This window comes from Passer domesticus, chromosome 6 (genome assembly GCF_036417665.1).
Source record: "Passer domesticus isolate bPasDom1 chromosome 6, bPasDom1.hap1, whole genome shotgun sequence".
NCBI lineage: Eukaryota > Metazoa > Chordata > Aves > Passeriformes > Passeridae > Passer > Passer domesticus.
The window spans coordinates 60,046,031-60,070,929 of NC_087479.1; the positions used below are offsets into that span (position 1 = coordinate 60,046,031).

Here is a 24,899-nt window from a genome sequence, read left to right on the forward strand (position 1 = left end):
GCCAAAGCCCAGGGACCGCCGTGCCTCACCCACTGCGCGCAGAGGGGTGCCCCGGAACAGCTCGTAGAACTTGGACAGGTAGAGCACCATGCTGAGCTTGTCGGGCTCCCCGGCCGAGCCCAGCTCCTTGCCCGTGGTCACCGGCGGGATCCCGAACTCCCGCTCGGCCACGTCGAAGGCCAGCTGGTTGTTCCTCACCACGTCCTCTTCGTTCAGGGCCTCGAAGTCGCTGCGGGGACAGCACAGCAGCATCACTCGTTCCCTGCTCCCTTCGGGAACACACAGTGCTCCCGTGCCCGTGGCAGAGCAGCACCGGGAATGAGGGCACAGGCATCTCACTGGGTCAAAGCTACAGAGTCCACACAGTGCCAAAGGTAAGAGGCTCACGCACATGCCGCTATGTGGCCGCATTTCTCTTCACAGAGAAAAGCAAGGCACAATTCTTCCCAAGGATTTCTGAGATTCACATTCTCTGAACCTCAGAGAAAGGAAAAACAATTCTTATCTTATTTGCTGTGCCTGTGTTTGTGCAAAAGCAGAACGAAATACGGAGACTGTTTACCCAAAGTGATGGTGTTTTGTTTCCTTGGCCTATCAGAGCCAAGCGCGTGTGTGTGTCGGGACTGTCAGGGGACAGTCACGAGATGAGTGCAGTTGTGTGCAGAGTTGAGTGCTTGGCAGATTCAGTTTAGATGTAATGTAATATAGTGTAATATAATATAGAATAACATAGTATAAGAAAGTAATTAATTAGCCTTCTGATATCCATGGATTCCTCCTCATCATTTCTCCCTGGCACGGGGGTTGTCCTGTTTCAATACCATTATTACAAATACTGACTTTGCCAGAAACGTAATTTAAAAGCTTTTTCACTGAACTAGACCTTGATGCAGTCCCACAAAAAATATCCTTGTTTACTGGAGAGATGCAATTCTTCCTCAGAAGTGCTAAGAAACCTTTTCCTTCTCCAAACACAGCTGAACTACTACAGACTTCATCCATTAGCAACAGATTACTTAGGTTTAATTAGTTTCATAAATCATCAAAGCCCAGAGGAATAAATTTGGGACAGCATTCTATAGAAGTAGCACATTATACGTGTATGCACACACATGCACAGGCACTACCTTTCCTTTTTTTAAGGTGTTACACACACAGTTTGAGCAGGGACCTCCTGTCCAGGTCACAACTGAATTTAGCAGTGCACTAAATAAGTGCATCACACATCTGGAACTCTGTTATCCACTCTCTAATCCATTTTCTATGGGACCTATTCTAAGACTGATCTTTTGAACAGCTTCCAAAATTCATGATTAAAATAAACATGTGAATAAATTACAAAGCTCCAGGCAGGGTAGTTTCTTTCTCCTCACAGTGGAATGTGAGTTTTTGAATCCCCAAAGAATTTCTCCTCTTCTCTCATCCACCCACTGCCCATTTCTGGAGCTGGGGGCTGTCACTGGCAGCCACCTCTCTTGCCTGCCTAGCTTTCATCCAGCCAAGTCCTTCTGAAGGCTCATTGAATACAAAAAGCCAACAAGATCCAAACACAACATTAATTGAACAGCAGGAGGTCTGTTAGCTCAGGAAGATAAATTTATCGACTTTGCAGAGAGCAGTGTAGAGAACATGTTTTCCACAGGCAGCAAAGATTACTTTGCTTTCTGTACCCTCTCCCCCAAAAACATCCAGAATTCTAATTCTTTTAAACCAACTCAAGGCAAAAAAAAAATTCCTATTCTTAAAATCTTAGCTCTTTCTCTGGCAAAACTGTACAAACAAGCATCCTAGGTACCACTCCTATTTTTTTCCAATTTATCACACCTCATAAAAAAGTTCAATCATTCCTTTCATTTATCCACAATAAAGGGAGGTAGACAGTAATTTATGTGTGACTCCTAAGGCTCTATAGGAAGACAAGAGAATGCATCCACTGCATTTTGGAGACTGGTGAGACAATAGAGTCACCCCACTGACTGCACCCAGCAGGGTCAGCAATTGCCATTTCCTGACACCTGTTACACACTGACCTTCTTGTATCTAACTATGGGACATTACAAAATATTCAGATGCATGGAGTTGGGTCATGCAGCACTAGGACCCCAGAAACTGTGCCAAAAGGGGAATGCTGGCTTACACTCAACCTCTAGGGCAGTTAATTTTCAAGGCCCAGCCCTTGCTTTGCCCACGTGAAACGACTCTGTGCTCTCCTGGACATAGCTGTGCAAAACCTCCATCTCTACGGTCCAACATTTCCCTATTTGACTGTCACAGTAACCAGTACAACACATGGAGGCTGGCTCCTTCAGGCTCACCCAGCATTTCTGTAACTCAGGACTGTGCTTCATGGCCATGGTTTCAAACAGACACCAAAACTTGTCTCCAGGGATCTGGGAACGCAGTTCTACACATTCCCCCAGAACTGTAAATTTCATTTTAAATAGACACATGACTCCCACAAACATGATAAATCATAGGGGTCAAAACCCTCCTAGCTCTTTGAAGGCACATATATTTCATTTTAAACAGCATGCAAGGACACACAGAAGAAACAAAGCAAACCCAACCCCACCCTTCCCCTCTCCAAACCTGGCTATGGTGTGCACTTCCTTGCAGAAAGCAGCCACAGAAGGGGACTGCAGAGTGTCAGGGCTGCTCTGGTCTCATGCTACCCTTTGCAAATGCCTCAGCTGAGGAGCTCCACAGATGTCACTTACATGAGGTCAGGCCTGAAGCGATGGATGATGGCACACAGAGCAAGGCCACTTTTCCAGGAGGTGGTCAGGTCAGTGACATTAACGTTTCGGTATCCCTCTGTCTGCTTCTGGCACCACGTCAAAAGCTTGTTAGGCCGAATATCTGACTCTGCACAAACGGGAAAGCAAACATTTCAGCCAGCTTTTGCATGCTCAGAAGGCTATAAACGTTGAGCCACAGCAAACAGGAGATGTCACTTACCCTGTCTTGTGAGGTTCACTGATCTTCTAATGGAGCTCACTCTCTCAAGGGGACACTGCTGTAGCTCATTGGTAACATATAACTGTCTCACCTACAAGGAAAAGCAATTACCAGCATAACTTCAGACAAAAAACCAGTTTTATTTCCAGGTTAACTTTATCAGCAGCTGGCTCTAAATTAAGGAGTCTCCTGAAGATTTTGTTTACACACTCCTTGCAGCTCTATTTACCCTTGATAAAAAAAGAACTGATTTCACAAGCAAGCCTTTTAAGTACTGACCTGGTGAGGTCGAACACAGCTCGAGTTCAAGTTCGGGTATCTTGTTCCTGGGTCAATGGTGTACTGGTCAAAGTTCTTATTAATATTTTCAGGGGTCGTCTGAGGCAAGAGTCGATAAATGCTCTCTCTTGCAGAGGAAAAAGATGCAAGAGTTACGCATTAAAATAAATATTTATTTATAAGGGATTGGGGCTTTTTGCAGCTGCCTAAACCTTATTTTGGTTCTGCCAGGACAAGTGTTACAGACCAAATGCATAATGCATTCATCCCATTTCTTATCCCCACTCAACAGAAGGATGCCAGACAGAAACAGGACAAGACGGACACGTAGAGCTTATGCCCATATTTTCCTGAGGCAGGAAGTGAGCAAGAAAAAGGAAGAAAAAAAAAGGAGGTTACATCATCCAGTCATCTGGTTTTGCTTTAACATCTACTCAAGAAGTAACTTCTTTACCACATAACAGCACTAAATCCTGTCATCCTGCAATTCCTATAACCACCACAGCTTTTTTTACTATGCTGTTCAATTTTCCATTTGGGACTAGGCCGTGTTTGAGTCATCCCACAGACTTCTATCTTAAAAATTCCCAAAGTGCTGTAGTTAGTAAAGCTCCTGCTTGCATTCCCGCAACCATGACTGTCCCTATTATGTATCCCATAATCCCAAAACAGCCTGGGCAGCTGTAGCAGAGCAGGGACGCTGCCAGCATGACCTAAGTCAGCAACTTCAACCATCAGACCATGGTGACACCAAGACTGCTGCTGTACTTAGCCACAGATTTTCTTGCTCCAGTAAAAAAAAAGTTTCTGGTGCAGCATTATAACAATTCTCCACATACTTATCAGCCTAAAGAGAGCACCACTACACCAAAATGCAGAGTTAAAATCAGAGAGACCAACTCTGAAGTCTGTTACTGTTGAAGAATTTGTTTAGACTCCTTTCAGGATTTTTTTTTTAATGATAAAAAACCAGGTGTTGAGATGGCTGGAGGTTTGGGATTTTTGATAAAATCTATTTTGGTCTATTTCTTTAAGGATCACACTTAAGTGACATAAATCAGTGATTTAAACCCTAAAAATATTTCTCCGGTTAGCATTCTGAAATCCACTGCCTTCTAGCACTGCTGTGGCTCTTTAAAACACTGGAAATGCTGGGGACCAAAGCAGCACTCACCGTTCAGCCAGGATCTCCAGCGGGGGCTTTCCCTGCGCCCAGCTCCGCACCATCCACGCCGTGTCAAAGGCAGCCAGGAAGCCTCTGGCACAGCCAGTGCCCATGGGCCAGAACGGCTGCAAGAAGCACTTACACTTTAATTCTCTGCATTTCTTAAGTTTTTACTACAAAAGTAACTTTCAATTCAAATCTGGAGTCGAGGGTTTCATACTGTCTTGGAAAAATAGCCCAGAAGGAGTCAAAACGCAACACAGGCAGCACTTGCAGGTTTTAAATGTGCCTCTCCTTTAAGTCTCAGGCAGGGAGAAAAGATTACTTTTCTCACTTTTTCCTTTTTTTTAACTTCTATATATAAAAACAAATTTCTTAGACCCAAAAGGTAAGGGCTGAGGAAAAAAAAGAAGACTTAAGAATTATTAAAGGAAAAAGGGAAAAAAAATGCCCTTTTCACCTCCTAAATTTGCTTTGGACTGTTCTTTTCAAATGCCTCAGGCTGTCAGTATGAATTTAAAAAAAAAAAAGTTGCAGCATACACTTTTCACTTCAGAAAGAAAAAAAAAAAAGGGAACACACTAAGGCAAAGAGACTGCAATAATAATTTGGATCAAGTTTTTGTCTATGATGGAATTCAGTAAAATTATGCCATGCACCCAAGCTGAGGACACGGAGCTCACAGTTTTCAGACAGAAACACAACTTGCATAAAGCAAAATGGGATCTCGGCCACAGGCTGTCAGCCAAGCATTAGCTATGACAAACTATGGCATAATAAAGGGGAAAAGAAAAAAGAGGGAGAAAAAATCTATTCCAAAGAAGATACCACTGTTTCAGGACATGTAAAAGAGGACATTTTATACTGGAGGCTAGATTGAATGGTTGGATTAAGGAAATAAAAAACCTGAAAATACTACTTGGAAGGTATTCCAAGATATACCTCAAGCAAACTATCTCCAACAAGAGCCACCAGGAGCTGATGTCTGTGCCTCTCTCTCACCAGCGCAGCGTTTTCAGATGCATACATGGAGGTAAAATCAAACATTGCTACATCTGGTTGGCCATAATGGTTAATTGCAAAATCCAAGGAAGGCAGCTGGTAGTTGGTTGCAAAGTCAGCAGCTTCTCTGGCGTAGGACAGCAAATTGCTCTGGTTCACATTTTCCCCACAGAGCAGCAGCTCGGTATCAATGGAGTCCTGCAAGGAGAAAAGGATGTGGGATAAGAAACTCCAATATTCTCTCTGATTTGGAACATTGCAGTCTCATGGCAGGACTGGGAGCCACACATCTCACAGCAACAAGAAACAAGTGACACTTGTCATCTCCTCCAAAAACCCAATGCACAAACACAGGTACTGCCCCAAACTGAAACTCTCCTTGCCCACACTGAACAAGCACCTTTGTTTGCAATAGAAGGTTATAGCTCCTCCTTGGTTATGTGATGTTTTCAGAGCATTACTTCCCTCACATCAAAAGATGTCAACCACATCACTGCAATGCTTTTCTGCACATGTGCACCCCACATCTAAAACCACAGGAGAGCAGAAACACTGATGCTGTAACATGGGAACTCAGCCTCAAGGCTTGACTCGACATCCCAGTAACAACACCACATTTAAACCTGCACCATAGCAGCTTTTCTGTTCATTTTTGGGCTGGGTTTTTCCTTGGGCACAGTGGTAAAGGACCCTGCCTTTACAGGTCATCCTACTTAAAGGCAGTGATTATTAATGAGGCAGGCTCTGTTTCCAGGCTAATCGTGGATGAGACCCCTAATCACAGCTGATACCACAGAACCGCTATTAGCCCAGTTGCACCAGACACACTGGGGTGGTTGATTTTTTTCCACCAAGAGCTGAGTAGGTCAGGAAAACAGCTCTGATGAGCCACAGCTGCTACTCCTCTGCTCCAAACTCCCCACAGATCCCCTGGGACTGCCCTCACCCACAAACACCAGTCCCACAAGCTCAGCGCCCACCAGCCACTCCCCACAAGAGGTTCCACCCTTCCTCTCTCCCACCCAGGCTGGTCATGGAAAGCAGCTCTGCCCTGGGAGCCTCTGGCCTCCAAAAGGGCAGGGAATCATGGCACTGAGCTGAGTGGTCCCATCAGAAAGCCAAAAGCACTTCTGACAGTTCCCCACAGGTACTTCCTTCAGGAAATTACACTTGGCTGTTTTGGCACTGCCTTACTTTCCAAGAAAAATTGAACAGTTTTGGGTTTCCAGAAAGGGAAACTTAAGTGGTGCCATAACACTTCCTAGAAACAAAAGAAAATAAACCCTATATTTTACAGAAGAAGACCAAAAAAAAAAAAAAAGAAAAAGAAAAAAATACCTCAAAATCACAAGTACCCCTGAAAGATCAGGCCATCATGTTTATAGACTTCTTCTATCATGTTTCACCCACTTTAGAGAATTTGCAATTTAACCTAGGGTAGGTTTTTACACTTTCTTATTTGCCTGATAAAACTGAACATAGCTGTGCTAAGTTCACCCTTAAATAACTGAGGTTTTTATTTTCTGCTCACGTATTTCCAAGGTGAGTCAAGATCCCATTTCAGCCAGGTTCAAAACTGATTAATTTAGGAAGTATTGTTTTCAGTTCTCTATTGAAACTTTGAGCAGACTGAAGGGAAAAGCAAATCCTAAAAATGTCAGAGTAAGATCCAAGTAACCAGAGCTTGAATGAAGTGATTAAGTCTATAAACACCCTCTCTAACATCCAGCAACATTTATGCAGATGTTCACATTTACTCTGGGCCAAGTAAATAAAATAGGGTTTAACCAGCACTTTTACATACGTTAATAATCACTCCTTTGTCCAGAAGACTCTGCTTTTTTGCTGTCATCACAAAATAATGCGTGCTGTCTTTATAGTAAACAATATTCTCCAGGTCAATCCCTGAAAAGAGAGACACATTTGTCACCAAATGCAGCACCCTGCCTATGCCATTTACCAACAGCACAGGATTGACCCCGGCAGGTGCCTTTCCTTCTTGGGATGCATCCACTCTCCCAGCTGGGATGAAGGATCAGTGGGCAGAATGCTAGGAAACAAAACAAGAGAGGAGAGTGGTCTCGCCCGACAGGAGTTTTTCCCAGCACAGTTTGAGGTTATTCAGCATTCTTTCAGGGAACAGCTAGTTAACTGCAGCATTAATAGCTCCTAAGGTAAAACTGGGTGCCAAGGGAGCAAAGTGTTTTTTGGGTTGCTAGGGCTCTGGCATTGGGTCTAATCAGGGAGTTTGGTTTCAATTATAATAGTAATTTTTTTTTTTAAATCAGCTGTAAATCAAGACTAGAGTTGATTGAACTGACAGTGAATGCAACTATTCTGAAATCCCTTTCAATCAAGATGTATTTCATAGTTTATATTTTTAGTATTTATGGCAGATTCTAGGTCTTCTCAGTTTATCAGCTCCACACATCAAAAAGAAAGAATGAACTCCTCCCAGAAGGGCAGAGCCTTTTTCAAAGGGTTTAAGCTGTTCAGCATGTGAACAGATAGAAACAAAACAAATCATGTCTTAAGGGAAAATCTCTGGGCCCTGAAAATGCTCTTACAAATTTGTTCAACATAGCAGACATTTTTGCAGTTGAGAAAAATTTAAAGACTAAAACAAGCCATGATGTGGCAACACCCAAGATAAAAAATATCCCACTGTACCATAAATGGACACCTCCATCTGCAAGCTTCTGACATCAACAATATTTTATCACTTGGAAATTTTTTTACACAGATTATTCAAAACTGATGTTACCAGTAACAAGGGGGTGGCCTGGCACATAGAGTTCCCCTGCTGCCTCTTGTATTTGGTAGTGGAAAAAATGAGAATGCACCCACCCGTTTCCTCTTTCAGGTCCTGGAAGAACTTCTGATTGAAGATGAAAGCAACCCCACTAATTTCTTCTACCTTGGCTTCTGCAGTTGTATTTCTGTTTATAAAATTGGCAGTGATCGCTATAGCCAGCTTTCCACGAAATTCCTTCCTCCTGAACCCTGGTGAGCAAAGACAGGAATTAAAACCACTGCAGACTTCAGACTGGACTTTCAGGGAGGGTCAGCTCAAGGCAGCTCAGTGTCTTCCCTACATTTCATCAAACAACACATCATCTGTAGATTCCACCATGCCTCCAAAATTCCCTTCAATGTAAAGAGTCTTTTCTCCCCATTTTCAGCTGCAAAACTAAAGCTGCACTGCATTCAAGATAAAGTCTCATTAAAAAATGGTTGGGTGGGGAACTAAGGGAAGAAGTTCGGGAAAAACTATAACTAAAGAAAAACATGGAAAAAAATTTTTATGTGTCTGGGAACAGCACAGGTCAATTTCAGTGGAGGGAGACATTTTTAACATGCTAAATGGCAAGTTAGGTATTTGTTATATAGTGGCAAACAGCTCTTGAAAAAAAGATACAAGAGATCAGCAGTCAAAAGCAGCAGAGAATGATGTGAAAAATAAAAACCTGTGTAGCAGTGCTTAGGTGCACACACCTAAGCTAAGGAGAGTTTTCACAGGTATTTGGAATTGAAAAATATTCAGTGGCTTAACTATTATATTTCCAAAGTGAGACCAACTGAGAAGCTCCCACTCCATCTTTGCTTTCACTTTTCAGTGAAAAAAGCCCCCTGAGCCACAATCTTGCAATCATACATTGAAGTTTTTCCATCTGTATGTTCCCCTCATTTGAAATTAAATTATGAAGTAGGACAGAGGATCTTTCGTCTAATTTTGGCCCACTGCAGATGACATCATATGAATATGTTATTTTAGAACAAGAAATAAATTGGTTATGGATTTTTGTCTCTGTGCTTCTTGATATGCTCTTGTTATTTCATTGGGATAGATTTTATATAACAACACCAGCTTCTGTGCATATCTTCAGTGCACCAATCACTCCCCTAAATTCTGGTATGATGATAAACATTAAACCTCTTGATAGGGTCTGCAGGTGAGGTAAGAATAATTAGGTTTTGCTGGTGCCTGACTATTTAAACAGTCTTTTATGAGGGACAGCCAGACAACAGCGTAGGGAAATTTCCAGTAAAGCATTATAAGGAATTAACTGTAAGCACACTGTAGTTGGCAGATAAAAGAATAAGCAGACAAACTATGAAGCTAATAAAAAAAAGGGGGAAGGAGTACTTAGAGAATGGAAACTAGCTTGGATATAATTAGAGTTAAAAGGGAAATACTTAATTAAAGTAAAAGGTTTGTTCCTATGATGCAGGAGCAGCTTAGCCAGTGTCTCTCTAAGAAACACAACTCAGGTGGTTTGAATTCTCAGCAGTGACTCAAGTTCAGAAAACATTTACACCCTCTACTCCCACACATCTTAGAGCTATTTATTATCTTTTGCTATTGTTTCTAAACTAGCTGCTTCTGAAGTTCAGTCTCATTTACAAAGAAGCAAAGCCTCTGTTGCCTTCATTAAATACCTTTTGGTCATGAGTTCAACCACACAGGGCAAATTCACAGCACAACAGCAAAGGCTATGCCACTCCTGACATATATCTTGTCAGCTTCCTTCAAGTTAAATCATCATATAATTACTTAACCTTGAAGCAAGCCCAGTGGCACCACAATGCATTCTGTAGGGAGTGCAAATACACAGAGCTCAGAAGCAGTAATGACATTAAATGTCTTTTATTTTGAGCTATGACTTAACAACAAAACCAAAAAGTACCATATAAAAAAAACAGCTTTCACACAGACTTTTGTGGATTGAAAGATAACCTGCTGCTTTGTGTTCTCCTCTGACTTTCAGATCTTTCAAAGTACCCTAAAGACCACCAGTAAGGCTAAAAACACACATTCACCCACCTTCTAATGTGTTCCTGCGGCCATCTGCACCAATGATAACATCAAATTCATACTCTGACAAAGGGTGATCCATGGGGAGAAATTCAGCCCTCCAACCCATCTCTGAAAACACAAATAATATTTATTAATTCTTCAGCATTACAACAGAGAAGTGATTTTCAGAGTCTGAGGAAAGGGCACTGAGATAAAGGGTGCATTTCTCATTCCCTGGATCACCTAATGCAGTAACTTTCTCTCAGAGCCACACCACAAGAAGATGATCAAGCACTTGATTCTCACAGAAATAACGCCACAGCCACCTTGCCAAGGCAGTACATACATGTGGTTACTGCAAGGAAGAGCTGGCTACTAAAAGAGGAAAAGTAACATTCCATGATCAGTGCTTTTAATTGTCTTCTAAATAGAAATTAAATTTAAGCATACTTAAAAAGCTAAATTTAATCTTTTTACAAAGCTGATTATGTGAAAGTGTTTGTACTGTCCATGTTTTAAAACTATATATACTTTAACTACTTAAACTAAACATCCTGTTCTGCTGTCACTATATGATCCTTTGAAGAGATATCACAGAGTTTAATTAAAATTCTTAAATATTTTAGTGACACTACATCCTAAAAACTAATATTAAAAAAAAAAGAAAGAAAATTAGAAATCTTTTTCTATTGTTTAAAAATCTTGCATAAGAATGCTGATAAGAGTCTGTGTGCCAGTGGGAGTTATATCAAATGAGAACACAAAACGAGGCTCTGGGTACTTAATCCATCTTCAATATTTATATTATCAATCAAAATCTGGTTTTGCAAGAAGATCCTGAGAAGCCACACCAGACTCCCTACAAAGCCTCAAACACATGCCAGAAGGCATAGTGCAAAACCTCAGCTTCTCAGCCTGGGCTGTGTTCTAAGATTTATCAGTGCTCTGTCACACTGATACTTATCATGCCTGTAACTGCACAGAACAAGGCTGGCTGAATGAGAAGGGCAAAAAACTCTTTATTTCCTTAAACAGTGTTTGACTGCCTTGTACAACTTCATGTAACACCTAGCACAAAAAGAAGCTGCTGTGAACAGAACTGTATTATGATAAATAATACTTTGGTTTTCTTGATCCTCAGGAGGCTCCAGGACTTTGACGAATTCCAGGTTCACATGAATTTCCACTCCAAGGATAAGTGCAACTTTGAAGAGGATGAGTTGAAGCTGTCGAATACCTGTGGAGAGCAAGTGACAAAGATGTGTTTGACAAGTAAGCAACCCCAGCTGCCACCAGCCTGCTAGAGACCTGAAATTCATTGCTAACACAAGTGTGTAGCATTTCTATCTCCCATACTATAATGAATGCAAACATAGCAACCACCACAGGATGTTGTTCTCTTCCGCCTCCTTTTCCTCTTGAAGCACAATCTTGTTGGCAAAACTCATTTCAGTTGAGTTTCTTAGAATGCTTTTGTAGAGGTCTGCCTCTTAATGACATTTAAAAGATCTGCTAACCAGCATGTTTTAGAATACAAAATTTTACAGCACATTTCCCTGTAAAATACTCCACTCTGTTATTTGTGTCTACCTTCAACATACTGGAATAAATACCAATATTCTTCATACCTCATAATCAAAACTTGTTGTTTAACCATACCAGACTAACAAAAAAATCTGCTCCATAAGTCTTTAACTTGTTCTATTTCCACCTTGCTTAAATAAACCATTGTTTCCCCTCTCTGAGTGCACAAATGCACTTGCACATGGTTAAGGCAGATGAACTTTCTGCCAAACCAAGAACGTCTCTGCCAATCTTCTGATCCTGCTAACCCCTTATCCAAACAGTGCCCATGCCCTCAGATACTTACTGATGTGATCAATAGATCCTGCACAGAACTTTCCATAAAATTTCTTTGCTCCCAGTCCCCGAAGGTCATGGATGGTAAAGGGCCAGAGATGTAGCACATTGTTCCTTGAGAAAGTGTCCCGCTTCTCCACAACGACAACCTTGGCTCCCAGGAAGGCAAGTTCTATGGCAGTCCGTAGGCCACAAGGGCCACCTCCAATAATTAAACACTGGCAGAGAAAAGGAGGAGTGTGACACAGGGGTTTGTGTTATTTCCACACAGTTTCCTACTTACTCTATTGGCATGACTTGAAATACAACTGGACTTGCATTACTGAGAGAACAAACAAGTAATTTACTTAAAACAACGGAATTTTTTTTTGCATGTGGTGTTCAACCTATTTAGAAAAGAGGATAAACTTTATGCAGACACAAAAGCATCTAATGAAGAGAAGTAAGAGAAAAAACAGCAAAAAGCTGAACTTTTTTGAGCATCTGCTTGCACATTTCTAATCCTCATTTAGCGTTTCTCAAGTGCTTGCAGCTGTTTCTCAACAGCACTGCAGTTGTGTAAAAGGGAGGGGAAAATAAGTAAGTGGTCATAGTGTAGGCTTTTTTTATTTTAAAGAGGAAATGGGTGTACATTTACTAGATTTGTTGAACAAACCGATAAGCCAGTAGCATTATGCTATTAGCTATTCCCTTTGAAGCGAGGGTGGATGTAACAGCCTGGTTCACCTACTGATGTAAGGAGGACATGCCAAGGGAGCTCAGCAGACCTGCCCGCCTCTGCAAGGGCCAGGGAACTGATCCTGTCCTATTCCATTTCACCCAGTGCTAAACATCTTCACTTTCAGGAAAATCACACTTCAGAAGCTTAAATCTAGTTTGGGCACACTTGGAAGAATCGCTTCCAAAACAATTACAGAGGATTCCTGCCCATAGTTGACAGCTGTAATTTTTCATAGACCAACAAGGAAAGCATTTCCAGAAAGCAAACTAATTAAACCCCAAGCATATCTAGTGGTTACATTTCCTTGACTGATTACTAAAAACTGATTAGAAACAGTCTTACAGCTGGACAATGCTGTCGTTCCATACCTCCTACAAACCCCCTCCACCCCTCCAAACCCCCCCAGATTTCACAAAATCCATGCCGTGAGTTCCAGCTCTGCCATGGCTGGAGCAGGGAGAGCTAAGGTGGGTCTGGGAGGACAGGAAAGCTGCAGCACAGCCAAGCTGGGCCGTGCTGCAAATCCAAGACCATTGTGTCAGAGGCCAGACACGCTCCTGTGTGTCCCACACACAGAGCCAGACACTGATTGCAGTTTCAAAGCAAGCACAGGCTCTATCTGCAGCCTTGCTGGATTCCAGTCTGGTTCCCATTACGTTGCAATTTCAGAAAGTAGAGTCATTTATTTATTTTAGTTTGGTCATCATTTGTTTTCAGATCTAACAACTTGAGCAAAAAGTATCTGGTGCTGACTTTTGTCCAACCCAAATCACAGAAATGCAAAAATGTCTTTTTTTCAATTTAATAAATAATTCAAATAAATTCCCATTGAAAGAAAAACTCCTCTGAGGTGCTTTGGCTTCACTTTAGGTGTTTTGTTAACCAGAGATATTAAAGTTAGGCTGTTGCCTTAGCCACTTGGCTTTGTTCCTCTTAAAAGAACATATTTAATGCACAATTTCAGAAGAACATTCCTCACTGCATGATGAATATTTTTTTAAAAAATCAACAGATGTAACAATATAAAGGAAGAAAATAGAGGGCACATGTAGCGCAGCTGAAGAGGATCGCTGGTGGATCTGGGTCAGACTTCTTGCACATGCTTCTTGTGATTAGCATGGGAACTCTGAGCTCTGACAAGTGAGTGACTCAATTGAGCCTTGACAGCTTCCAGTCATGTTGAGCAGGCAGTTAGAAACATTTTACAAATAAAGCCCATACACGGTCTGATAAGGTGAGGCTGTTTTGTTTTCTTTCACCTCCAAGCTGTATTATACATAAATAAATGCAACTTTAAAGAAAATAAAAAAATAAAAAGAAACAGCAGTCTTTGGAGATTTAGTCATAGCAGACCCTGCCAAGTAACAAAACCCACACAGAAATCCTTCATTTCTCCTGGTGCTTTGCAACACACTATGTTAGCATTTTAAGGAGGATTCTGCCCTCTCCCCTCCTCCTATCACATGGACAAAGTATCTTCATAATTGCGTAGAGACACCATGAAAAACAGTTGTATGTTTGCCACCACCCATGGTTACCTCCAGAAACACATTTATCTACATCACAGAGCTATTTGTTCTATGATTTATTGAGGACGCTTCCTGCTGGTGTAGAACTTACTCTTGGCACTTCTTCATTTAATTTTGAAACTTCTGGGGTCAAAACCAGTACAAAATCCTTGCAAAAGTAATTCTTACTACATTTGTGTTCCTATCTTTATTAAGCAAGGGAAGGGCCCACGCCCCTCCCAGGTGGTCTGCCTGCCAACAGACTCCCAGAAGAAACCTTCCTGCAGCCAGACTTTGAATGGCATCCTATTTTCCCCTCCTGTTATCCCAGTCTCCTGGCTCATCAGGGCCTGCTTTTGGAACTAATTTCTTGCAATTTAACACAGATCATGACAGCTGGCATCACATAAGGGAGTCTCAAACAATCAGTCCTGAATGAACAAATGCCAACGGCTTCTTGACATCCCATCACCATTCACACATCAACTGCCTTTTAACAGTGCCAGATCATCCCCTACAAAGCTAAAGGACAACTTGACTTTTCAAAGCGTCTCCTACAAATTATTCCAAGTAACAGTTGCTGAAAAGAACAGACAAAGAGCTTTTGCATATTTCTTGCTCAAGCTGGAAACTAAGGGGGAAAGTCTTATTTAGTTTTACATGGCAGTTTATGAAAGAATAAGATAATGACCAGACTTATGTGACCTGCCTGAAGAATCAGTATCATGTTGGATGCTACATCTTGTTTTACTACTGAGAGTATACCACGTTAGTGCATGATAATAATACCAAGAGAAGACATTTTTCTTGGTGAAAACCTGATAGTGCAAATGCCTGCAGATGCACGTGAACATTTTCTGTCAAAAGAGAAGCTTCGTTGAATTTAACACGTTCCCCAAGAACAGCACCTATGTTAAGGCAAAAGTACAGAAAGAATATGGGTTGCAAAATTCCCATTGAATGAGACTAACGCAAGTTTCCAGGCCAGTAATAGTTGCCTAGTGACTATTACAGTTTGAATTCATACTTAATGAGTAAAGCATGGACATTTTTGCACTTCACAATAAAACACTAATAAGCCCATGCATATTTTATAGAAGTTTATTCAAGTTGCTGAGTAAATAGTCTGTTTCTATGATACTGTTAAAAAGTATTGTACTATTCCCTAAAAGACGTTTTTTTCAGTAAAAATCTTGTCCCACACTACAACCAAGCACAGTACACAATGCATTACTTACCTTCAGACAGAAATAGAACAGAACTTCACTGATTTCTTCTTTGTGTGATTTAAATGTATCAGAAATTTTCACTTATATTTACTAATATAAACACATACAGCATTTGGTAAGTCTCATAAGTTTGATTCCACTCAAGGGTCAGTCTGACTGTAAGGGATGCTACGTTCTCTCTCTGAATATGTTTAGGAATGGCAGTGCCTTGAAAATCTCGAGGAAATATTCCCAGTGCTGAGCTAAATGGCAGCACGGATCACCTCTCCAATAACAGAATGGCTTCTGAGCCAGGCACAGGATTTTGATATCATCTCCTGTATATAATGTAGAAATATATGACTCAAAATAGGAGGGGAGGAAAGGGAGAGGGATACAATGTAGAGGCCTCTTTCAATCTCTCCTTTCCTCTCCCCCTGCTCCGCTATTAAATCAGCAGCCTGTGAATCTAGGCACCCTCATCCCAATCTGGAAAAATCATATGCAGTTTAACAGCTGAACACCACCATTGTGTTTAAAGAAAAAAACCCAAACAAACAACAAAAAAAATCCCAAACCAACAAACAAAAAAATCCCCACCACACCAACAAAACCTACAAAAAACCCTACCTCAAAATAACATTCCACAGCAACCTAGTCACAAAAATCTCATCCACTATAACTGAAAGGCTGAATCTACTCATTGACCTTGAAAAAAGTAAAAAACCATTATCTCTCAGCATTTAGATGCTCAAAGACTCTACCACTTGGTAGTAGCATGGGGGATGCAACAAATAGCATCTCTTGGCACAGCTAAGAGCAGACAAATCCTGTTGTGGCTCAGTGCATTATCCCACTACTGTCATCCCACTCTAAACCCCTCACTCCTCTCCTCAAAGGTACCTAAATATTAAATTAATCTTGGAAAATAAAGGGGTGTTAAATGATGATCACCTCCCTGTATGTCCTTGGGATAAAGACAGAAGCTTCAATCACTCCAGAAATCCAAGATTTCCTCATTTCTGCCTTTCAGCTGTTTTGGACGTGCAAAAGAGAGGATTATTTTTAGCCTCCAGCTCAACAACAGCTGGACAGACACAGGCACACCCTTTGTTGTCCTACTGGCATGCCAAGCCAGAAGCATCACTGCTACTCTACAGTGGAAATGCACACACAGGGTGGTGAAAATCAGCAAAACCCATCTGCCCAGGTTACTGAACTGCCTTTGGCCAAACCATCAACTGGAAGTCAACCTACAGGCATGGATCATGCTCCCAGAAAGGGGTGGCTTTCCCCACAAGCCCCCAGTCAGCTGTGGGCCTCCCCACCCAGCGACAGGAGGCTCTGCCTGTAGGACACAGAGGGACAGTGCTTTGCTTTTCCTTGGCAAAGGTTCATTTCCATAGTCAGCAGATCCGGGACGATGAGAGAAGACAACTTTCACATCAGCCAGGCCTTTGTGCAACACCCAGACCGACAGGGGTGCACCAAGGACTAATTTGACTGATTCCAAAGGGTCACATCCTACATGGATTCGGACAAGTGCTTATTGGTGATAGGGCTTAATGCACTGCAACATGAGACAGGCACCAAACAACACATTTTCTGGAACAGCGGCGACTGTTCCCCTGGAAAGGCTCCAGAGAAAAACAGCTGCATAAGCAGCTAAGGCAGACGGCCACCAGGAGCTTTCTCCACCACGATGCTTTCCAGTTCATCCCCTTTACCAGATATGAAAATGCTTCTGGCAGAAATAGGACTGCTCAGTGGGACATTCCTGACTTACTGACTTACAGTTCATCTCCCATTTGCAGCCCCAGATTTTAGCACATAAATCCACTGACAGCCACCGGATACAACACTGCAGCCAAATGCACCCTGAACCCACTGAACAATCAATTTAAAGTTTGAAACATCATCATGGAAGACACTGAAAAATGAAAATCTATATGGCACTCCAGACAACATTAAAAATGTCACAGGCTGAAGCTTTATTTCTAATAAAAATCAATTCTTCCATCTTCTCCCCCAAAAAATGGGGGGAGAAGGCCTAGGAGCTTATTAAACTTGACTACAAAGATTATGTAATCTTTTAAAAGGTTTTTTTCTCTGTTGTACTGTTTTATGAGCTCCTTACAGAATTAGCAAGGTTAGAAAATGTGTCATTTGACAAAAATAATATTCACTTAGATGTATTTTAATGAGAAATCCTAACTCTCCAAAGGGTTATGTGGACACTTCTTAAATACATTAGAGATAGGTTTAAAAATCTACCTTAAAATGTTATTAAGACTAGCTGGATGTTGCTGAACAGGCATTTTTGGAGAGTGAACACCACATAAATCCCACTGTTGGGGAAGTTCAGAGGTACCTGGGAACAGCGAGGATCACACACCCCTAACTGCAACAAAACTCTGCATCAACACATGAATTCAGTGCCTCACTACGAGTCCACTTCTGCTTTAAATCCCTCCAGTATCTTACCCTTTGTACTCCCAGCTGAGCACCTCAGAGATGTGCAGTTTTGTCCTCTCCCAGATCAGTGATTGGCATAAATGGAGCCACAACTTTGTTTTTTCCCCCCGCCAAAGACTGTCCCATGGATCTGAGGCCACCTAACACAGGGTGACTTTGGCCGCAGCTCTTCCCCCAGCCCCGTGCCCAGCAGCTGCTGCCTCGCAGCTGGACACAGCACAATCCAGGGATCAGAGGATCTATCTTTACTGCCCTCCTGTTTTATTGAGTCAAAATGCCAGAAGTGAAACATTAGTACATTTATTGCATTCATCTGGCTCATCTTTACCGGGATTTTTTTCTCTTTTTTGGAAGATAAGCTTCTGCACGGAAAAAAGTACGTGCCTTCATTTTTCCTGGATGTATTTGGACACACTTGTCCATCCATCCTCTCTGTCACATGGATATATGTACTAATATTAGACCTGTGTATTAAAAAAAAAGCTCTTTCCATAGCTTGAAATTAAAACAATGGTATGAATGATGTCTGTAACTCATATTCTGCTATGCCACACATTAAAGAGGAGCTGTGTGCACAAAGGGTGTTAGAAAGTCAAGAGTGCCTTCCATGATGCATCAGAGCTGCCAGGACTTTGGAGGTTTTCTGAAGAACTCTCTCAGGTGGCATTTGTTGTATTTAAATCTAGTGACTTGATCTCAGATCTTTTAGAACAATTTGCAAAAATACTTATTGAAAAAATTGCAATTGACAGTCATAATACAGCAAAGTATGCCTGGAAACTTTCTGTTGCCCTGCACCAGTTACAGTTATCCAAAAAACCTAGACATTACTAAGAAAAAAATGTTACACTCATTTCAGTAAACATCTCCACCAGAAACCAGGCACGTGCTTTAATCCAAAAATCACCTGAAATAAAGCACAAAATAAGCCCTCCAACACCCTTTGGAATTAAGTGTGTTTGCTGTTTTCTTACCTGCCTTTCATTGTAACCAGAACACAGGGAAGAAAAAAAGAACAAGCCCACACCCAAAACCCAGAAGAGATTGTGTTCTTTTTCTTTTTCTTTTTTTTGGCCAGCTGCTTAAACAATCAAAATGAAAACAAGATAAACCTTGCAGAAAGAATGCTGCCTGACTATCCCAGCCATGAACATGGCTGGCAGCATGCAAGTACCTGGCCTGCCACACTGAGATAGTGCTCTGAGGCTACACTTAAAAACTTAGCAAAAAGAGCCCAAAACAAAACCATGAAACAAAGAATTCATCCAGAAAAAAAAACTGATGAAGAGGGATAAAGGAATAAAGGCATCGAGAGCCTCACCTCTGAGCACAGCAGAGACCAAGCCATGACTCTTGGGAGCTTTGTGAGCAGTGACAGAGAGAAAATGGTTAATCCCCTACACGGTTTCCAGGGGCAGGGGCTTTGCTGGGCAGCCAGCAAAGGACTTGTCTTCGTACCCAGAGGAAAGGATTTCTCATGCTCTATGGCATCTAAAGCATGCAGGCAGGTTGGTCAACAACCATGGCTCCATTACAGCAAGAGCTTGGTAACATGCTTTAAAAATACACCCCTGCTGCTCCAGTCTGGCCCATCTACAGAGAAACCTGGATCTTTTAACCAAACATCACAACAATTTAATAAACGAGCTGAGCTCCCACTTGGAAATTGGCTTTTTCAACTAAGTGGGGAGTTAACTTACTTTGAGGGTATCTCACAGAATATTTCAAAATACGTTCTAAAATTCACTTTTCTATTAGGTGAATTGTTAATCAATATCCATTTAAGAAGTGACTTTTAGAAGCCAGTCCTGAGTAAATAACCTCATATGGAAATAGACATCAGGTCTGAGTCAGAATCCAGATATTTAAATTTTATTTATTTTTAAAGATCTTAATCATTTAATCCCATCATTCCTACCTCTCCTAAGCAGAATGACTGTACAGCAGTGTACATCAGCTATAGAGGAGTTCAAAATGCAATACAGTAACAGAAGGCAACAATTCTGGGCTCTTAGAGTCTTTTTTTTTTTTCCAGTCCAGCATGCAGCCTTCAAAGTCACTGCATTTCCATGCTGACACTCACAGACATTTAACTAGTAAATCTAAATATAGCTCCAAAATGAGTGATAATCTGATTTTTTTCTAGCTTACCAGGTCGCTTGCACAAACCAGTTTACCATAGGTAGACAATGCCTTTATATTTGACACTTTTTCTTACAATTTGAGAACACCAGGAATTACCAACCAGCACTTCTTAGTAACACAGCATCCAAAAGTGCCAGCAAGCAAGATGGACTTGAATTGTTCAAACAACCAGAATTAAAAATATTTACCTTTAGCACATTTTTTTAAGAAGGGTTCTGATAGCGGGGAAAGTTAACAGCATTCACAGAACCCACAAACCACGCGGCTGGCAGCATGTCACACAGTGAAAGTTAAATTTCAGCACCTCTACTTCTTATTTCCAAAACCCTTTTTGGCTGAAAACAAAGGTGGTACATAATAACCCTTATTACTGAGATAAAGAGTCTCAAAAATTAAATATAAAAGTGTGAAAAAATATAAAAAGAAGCATGCTTCAAAAAGAGATCTGGAGACATAAACTTTGGCAGCAAATTGCACATCAGGAGGTGCAATAGTCTCTTTTACACCAACATCCGACACAACAGAAGGGAGATAAACATACACAGAAGGCCAGTGTTTATTTACACGTATTAATGAGTCTGTTTTCGCATTCCAGGCAGGGTGAAATGCAGATGGAGGCACCAGCCACACTTGTTCTGCCACTATCAGGGCTGTACCTGGGTGATAGGCAGTGGACTTCCTAGCCCAGGAGCCTCCAGGCAGGCAGAACCACGGCTGGCCAAGCAGGGACCAGACCCAGCAACAGCCCCACCAGCCAGGAATGGCTTCCCACCCTATCCCATTGTTTCCTACTTCGCTAAAGCACAAGTAAGAGAGAAAGCGGGGAGAAGAAACCTGAGAGAAATATCTTTGCCTTCCACTGAGCGCTTGTTGATCTGCATAACTTGTTATTACTGCTCTGGGTGTGTAGTCCTTGGCAGGAAGCTCACTGCCATCTCCTGCAATGTTTTCTAATCTGCCTTGCAATCTACCCCGGAGCAGTTGTTTTATCTGAATTGTAAATCCTGCAAGGATGGCAGGCAGAGTGCAGGCAGGACAGGACCAGGAGGAAGGATCACTTGCTGTTGCACAGGTCCTCTCAGAGCTGCTCTCATAAACCTTTCAAAGGGGCAGGAGAAGGAAACAACACAAGGCTAACTCACAGCATGGCAGAACCACATGGTTTCTGCTCAGACAGTATTTCAGCCAGATGAACAAATCCAGAGCGTGGTGCAAGACAAGTCAGGCGGTGTCTCTTGGCTGGTTTGTCAACTACAAACAGTGTGTCCTTGGAAAAACAGGAGCAGCAAATGTCCAGGACAAAACGCAGACCTTGAAAAGCTAATCAGAACTGGATCTATCAGCATCAGCAAGATGACAGGAAGATGAAATGCCACAGCAGTTCTGTGTGGCTTGGCACTCCAAGCAACCCCGCGGTGCTCCCCTTGGGCCTTCCCCACCATGGATTAGGTGAAGGTACTGAACATTCTGCTGAGCTCTGACCATTCCTGCTGGTCTGCTCTGGACTTGCTTTATTTGCCAGAATATTTTAGCTGGGGTTTCATCTGAACTAAGGAGGTGGATGGATGTGTGGGTCCTCACAAGCTCCAGATCGTTCTCTGCAGGATATTCCAAATTTTCTCAGAGTATTACACTCCTCCACTGGAAGGTTCATAATCTCCAAGTAGCTTCTAGCATTTTTACCCGGTTGATCTCAGGTTAAGACAAAAATATCCAATGGACCTGACATGCAAACAGTTTGCAGAAACCTGGTTGCTTGTAGAAACAGATTATGTAAGTGCAGACTTGTTAGAGAATGTGGAAATTTCAAGAACTGTCTGACAAAAATAATCCCCTTTTAAACAGTGTAGCAGAGAAAATAAAGCAAATTAAACCAACTTCAAGGGCATTAAAAGGGAATTCCTACTTTTTCTTTTCAACAGATACCAGCTCAACTTCTTTTTGCACCATGAATGCCATCAATATTATGGCTTTTTAGTGAGAAAACACAAATAGAAATTTTCTTGTTTGCTTACAAAATAATCTTCTACTAATATATTTTACATTTTCTCTTCTTATGTAGCATCTTAGAACTGTGGTGTTTTGCATTCTGTGAAAAGAGTATGCAAAGTTATCTGCACTGAGGCCTAAACAGCAGATAATGCAGAATTTTCTCTGTCAGCAGAAAGACAGCAACCACATCCCCAAACCCCCTGTTCTCAGGGCAGACATGGGAACCTCGGGAAGGACCTCAGCTGCAGGAGACAGGAAATTGCCTTATTGTCTGAAATCTGGGGTTTAGCAGCCAAGTGTTGTAATCACTTCTTGGTAGCAAAAGTTATGTATTTCCTCACTTATCAGTACACAAACATTACCAGAGCAAAGCTGGAAGCGTAGCTAATAACAAACCCCTAACGACCACATTTGGCACCAACCCCATAACAACCCCATGGGTCTCTTGGAAGGCAGGAGAAAGAGACCTGACCTGAGCAAAGCATCCTGCCCTGGAGCTCCCCTTGCCTCCTACACCAGCCTTCCTGGTGGATGGACACGGCCCATCTGCTTCAAAGAACCAAACCCCAAAGCCCTACAGAGCCAGGGTCATGGGAACACACCCTGTCGTAACCTTTTGTTTCATTCAGACCTAATTAAGCCACTTGCAGTGACAATAGTGGTGGTTTGTGTGAAAGTAACTGCGTGTCACTCCCTGTGGGAGTCTTCATAAAATATCTAGGAAATCAGGTCAGGGTGGGACAGTTCCCTTCTCTCGATTACTTGCAAAGCCATTAAGTGAGGTACAGAGAAACAGCAGAGTTCTGTTAAAATATAGATGTAAAGCTACTGTTACCTTCCACGCCAAAAAAAAATTTCAATTCCACATGCCTAAAAAGTCTTATCTAGCCTGTCTGATTGCTCTGCTTTGGCCAGGCTTCATTGCTTTTCATGACTGATAAAGCTGAAAAAACTCTGTGTTTGTGGAAGTGTCTCCAAGATAATGAAAATAAAGTGATTTCATTACCAAATCACATGCCAAACATTTGCTTTTGCTGATGTAATTTGTCCCAATCTCAGTTTAAAACACATCACAAAGAGTCAAATACTTTGTTTTGTTTTCAGAGGACTGTCTGCTGTGTGTCCTGTCATCACCCCAGCTTCTCCCTATCCCCTCTGTAAAAATCCTTAGAGAAATGAATGTGAATGCATTGTTCAACAACTGTGGTTTCACTGTGTGTTCATAGGTGATATACTGCTTCTCCACTCATCTCAAGCAAATCTTCCTTGCCACTCATCCTCATTAGTCCCATATTTTCTACAGGTTTGAAATAGAAGTTGCTTATTAAAATCCTTAAAAATAAATCCACAATGGAAATCCAGTGCAAGGCTGTAGAATCCCTGTCCTAAAAGGCAAAAGCAAAGAAGCACCAATATAAAGATAAACACCTTGTCTTTCAAGTATACCAAACACACCTAGGTGCCACTTAAAATGTCAGTAGAACATGTGGCCTTCAATATTCCCAAAAACTACACCAGCTTCTGGATTCTACTATCCAAGCACTGTTTGTTTGTTTTTTTAAAGAAAAAGAACACAACCACACATAGACACAAAGCAGCTGAATGCCTCTTTGTAAAAAGCCACAACCTTTCATTCACTCAGCTTCCTAACTTGGCAGTCATCTTCTGACTGACTAGTTCAAGTTTTGTGGACTTCACAGAAATGTTTTTTTATTAAAATAAGCAAGCTAGCAACGCTATCTAATATATCTGCAACAAGTTTGGTGTGTTCATTATAAACCCTGATTATCAGGTTTGGAAATCTCCCCATTCCAATAATTATTTTGAAGAAATTAGTAAATCCAGCAATAGGGATGAGTATTTACTCTTTTTAAGAGTAAAGAGGTTAAAGTTTTCATTATAATATGGATATTTTTTCCATTGGAGCATAACTGGCTCTGCCATCTTTCATCTCACAGTTCAATTACTCAATTAAAAACCAAATGTTTGTCTTGAGGGATGCAATCAGTCAGGTCAGCTGAACGCTCAAACTCACTGGGCTTCTGAACTAGTATGTACAGCACTGGAAAAACCTGGCTGAAAATCCCCATTGCCTCTGAAGGATCAACAAATGCCAGCTCTTGGGGAGGAAATCTGGCCACTTTACCTGCAGGTTCATACATGCTGGATGATTTGCTTCATCAAGAGACAAGGACTTGTTTAGCAGTACAGAGGAAGGTGGGAAGAGGAATACCTGTGGAATCCAACCTGCCTGATTTACCACGAGGGGCAAGGCTGCAGAATGGGATGTTTGTAAACAACTGAGGACTGGAAGGAAGGCAGTTTGTAGCTAACAACAAGCAGAGAGACCTGGCACCCTCTGCTCGTCCTGCCGATCACCCTATGGCTACGGAACACGGCAGCAGCCATCGGCACCAGGAGCTCCTTTCCCTTTCTCAGCTCTCTGGGAAGGACAGCACCAGCAGAGTAGGTTTGTTAACTCCCAAGGCCTTCATTTGGCAGTCTTCAGAAACGGAGACAATGTGAGAAGGAGTGGAAGAGGTTTGCAAATAAAGCCCATCCCCCATTTCATTGCTCATGGGTACACCAGTGTGATTAGAACAGGGAGACGTGGCTCAGGCTCAGGCTCAGTCAGAAAACCTCCAACCCCAATTCTGACCCAGGGCTCCTCCTCTGCTGACTCACACCCTGGCCAGCTCCCCTGAAACCACAGGCTCCCTGTACTGCTGTGCTGGATAAAGCACCACCATGGAGCCCTCTCTGCAGGAGGGACACCAATGCCACCGAG

General features: G+C 41.9%; 1 protein-coding gene across 11 annotated transcripts in view; it reads right to left on the reverse strand.

The window, feature by feature from the left end:
• The window catches only part of MICAL2 (microtubule associated monooxygenase, calponin and LIM domain containing 2), a 117,958-nt gene that overhangs the window by 65,632 nt on the left and 27,427 nt on the right, over positions 1-24,899 (reverse strand). For all 11 annotated transcript variants that reach the window (XM_064426178.1, XM_064426177.1, XM_064426175.1 and 8 more), the window contains exons 3-13: positions 12,073-12,280; positions 11,323-11,439; positions 10,230-10,331; positions 8,252-8,407; positions 7,209-7,309; positions 5,345-5,602; positions 4,412-4,527; positions 3,238-3,364; positions 2,959-3,049; positions 2,718-2,865; positions 30-229 (exon numbers count right to left, since the gene is read on the reverse strand). In XM_064426178.1, coding sequence (XP_064282248.1) covers positions 30-229; positions 2,718-2,865; positions 2,959-3,049; positions 3,238-3,364; positions 4,412-4,527; positions 5,345-5,602; positions 7,209-7,309; positions 8,252-8,407; positions 10,230-10,331; positions 11,323-11,439; positions 12,073-12,280 — 1,624 coding nt within the window. The remainder of the gene's footprint in view (positions 1-29; positions 230-2,717; positions 2,866-2,958; positions 3,050-3,237; positions 3,365-4,411; positions 4,528-5,344; positions 5,603-7,208; positions 7,310-8,251; positions 8,408-10,229; positions 10,332-11,322; positions 11,440-12,072; positions 12,281-24,899) is intronic.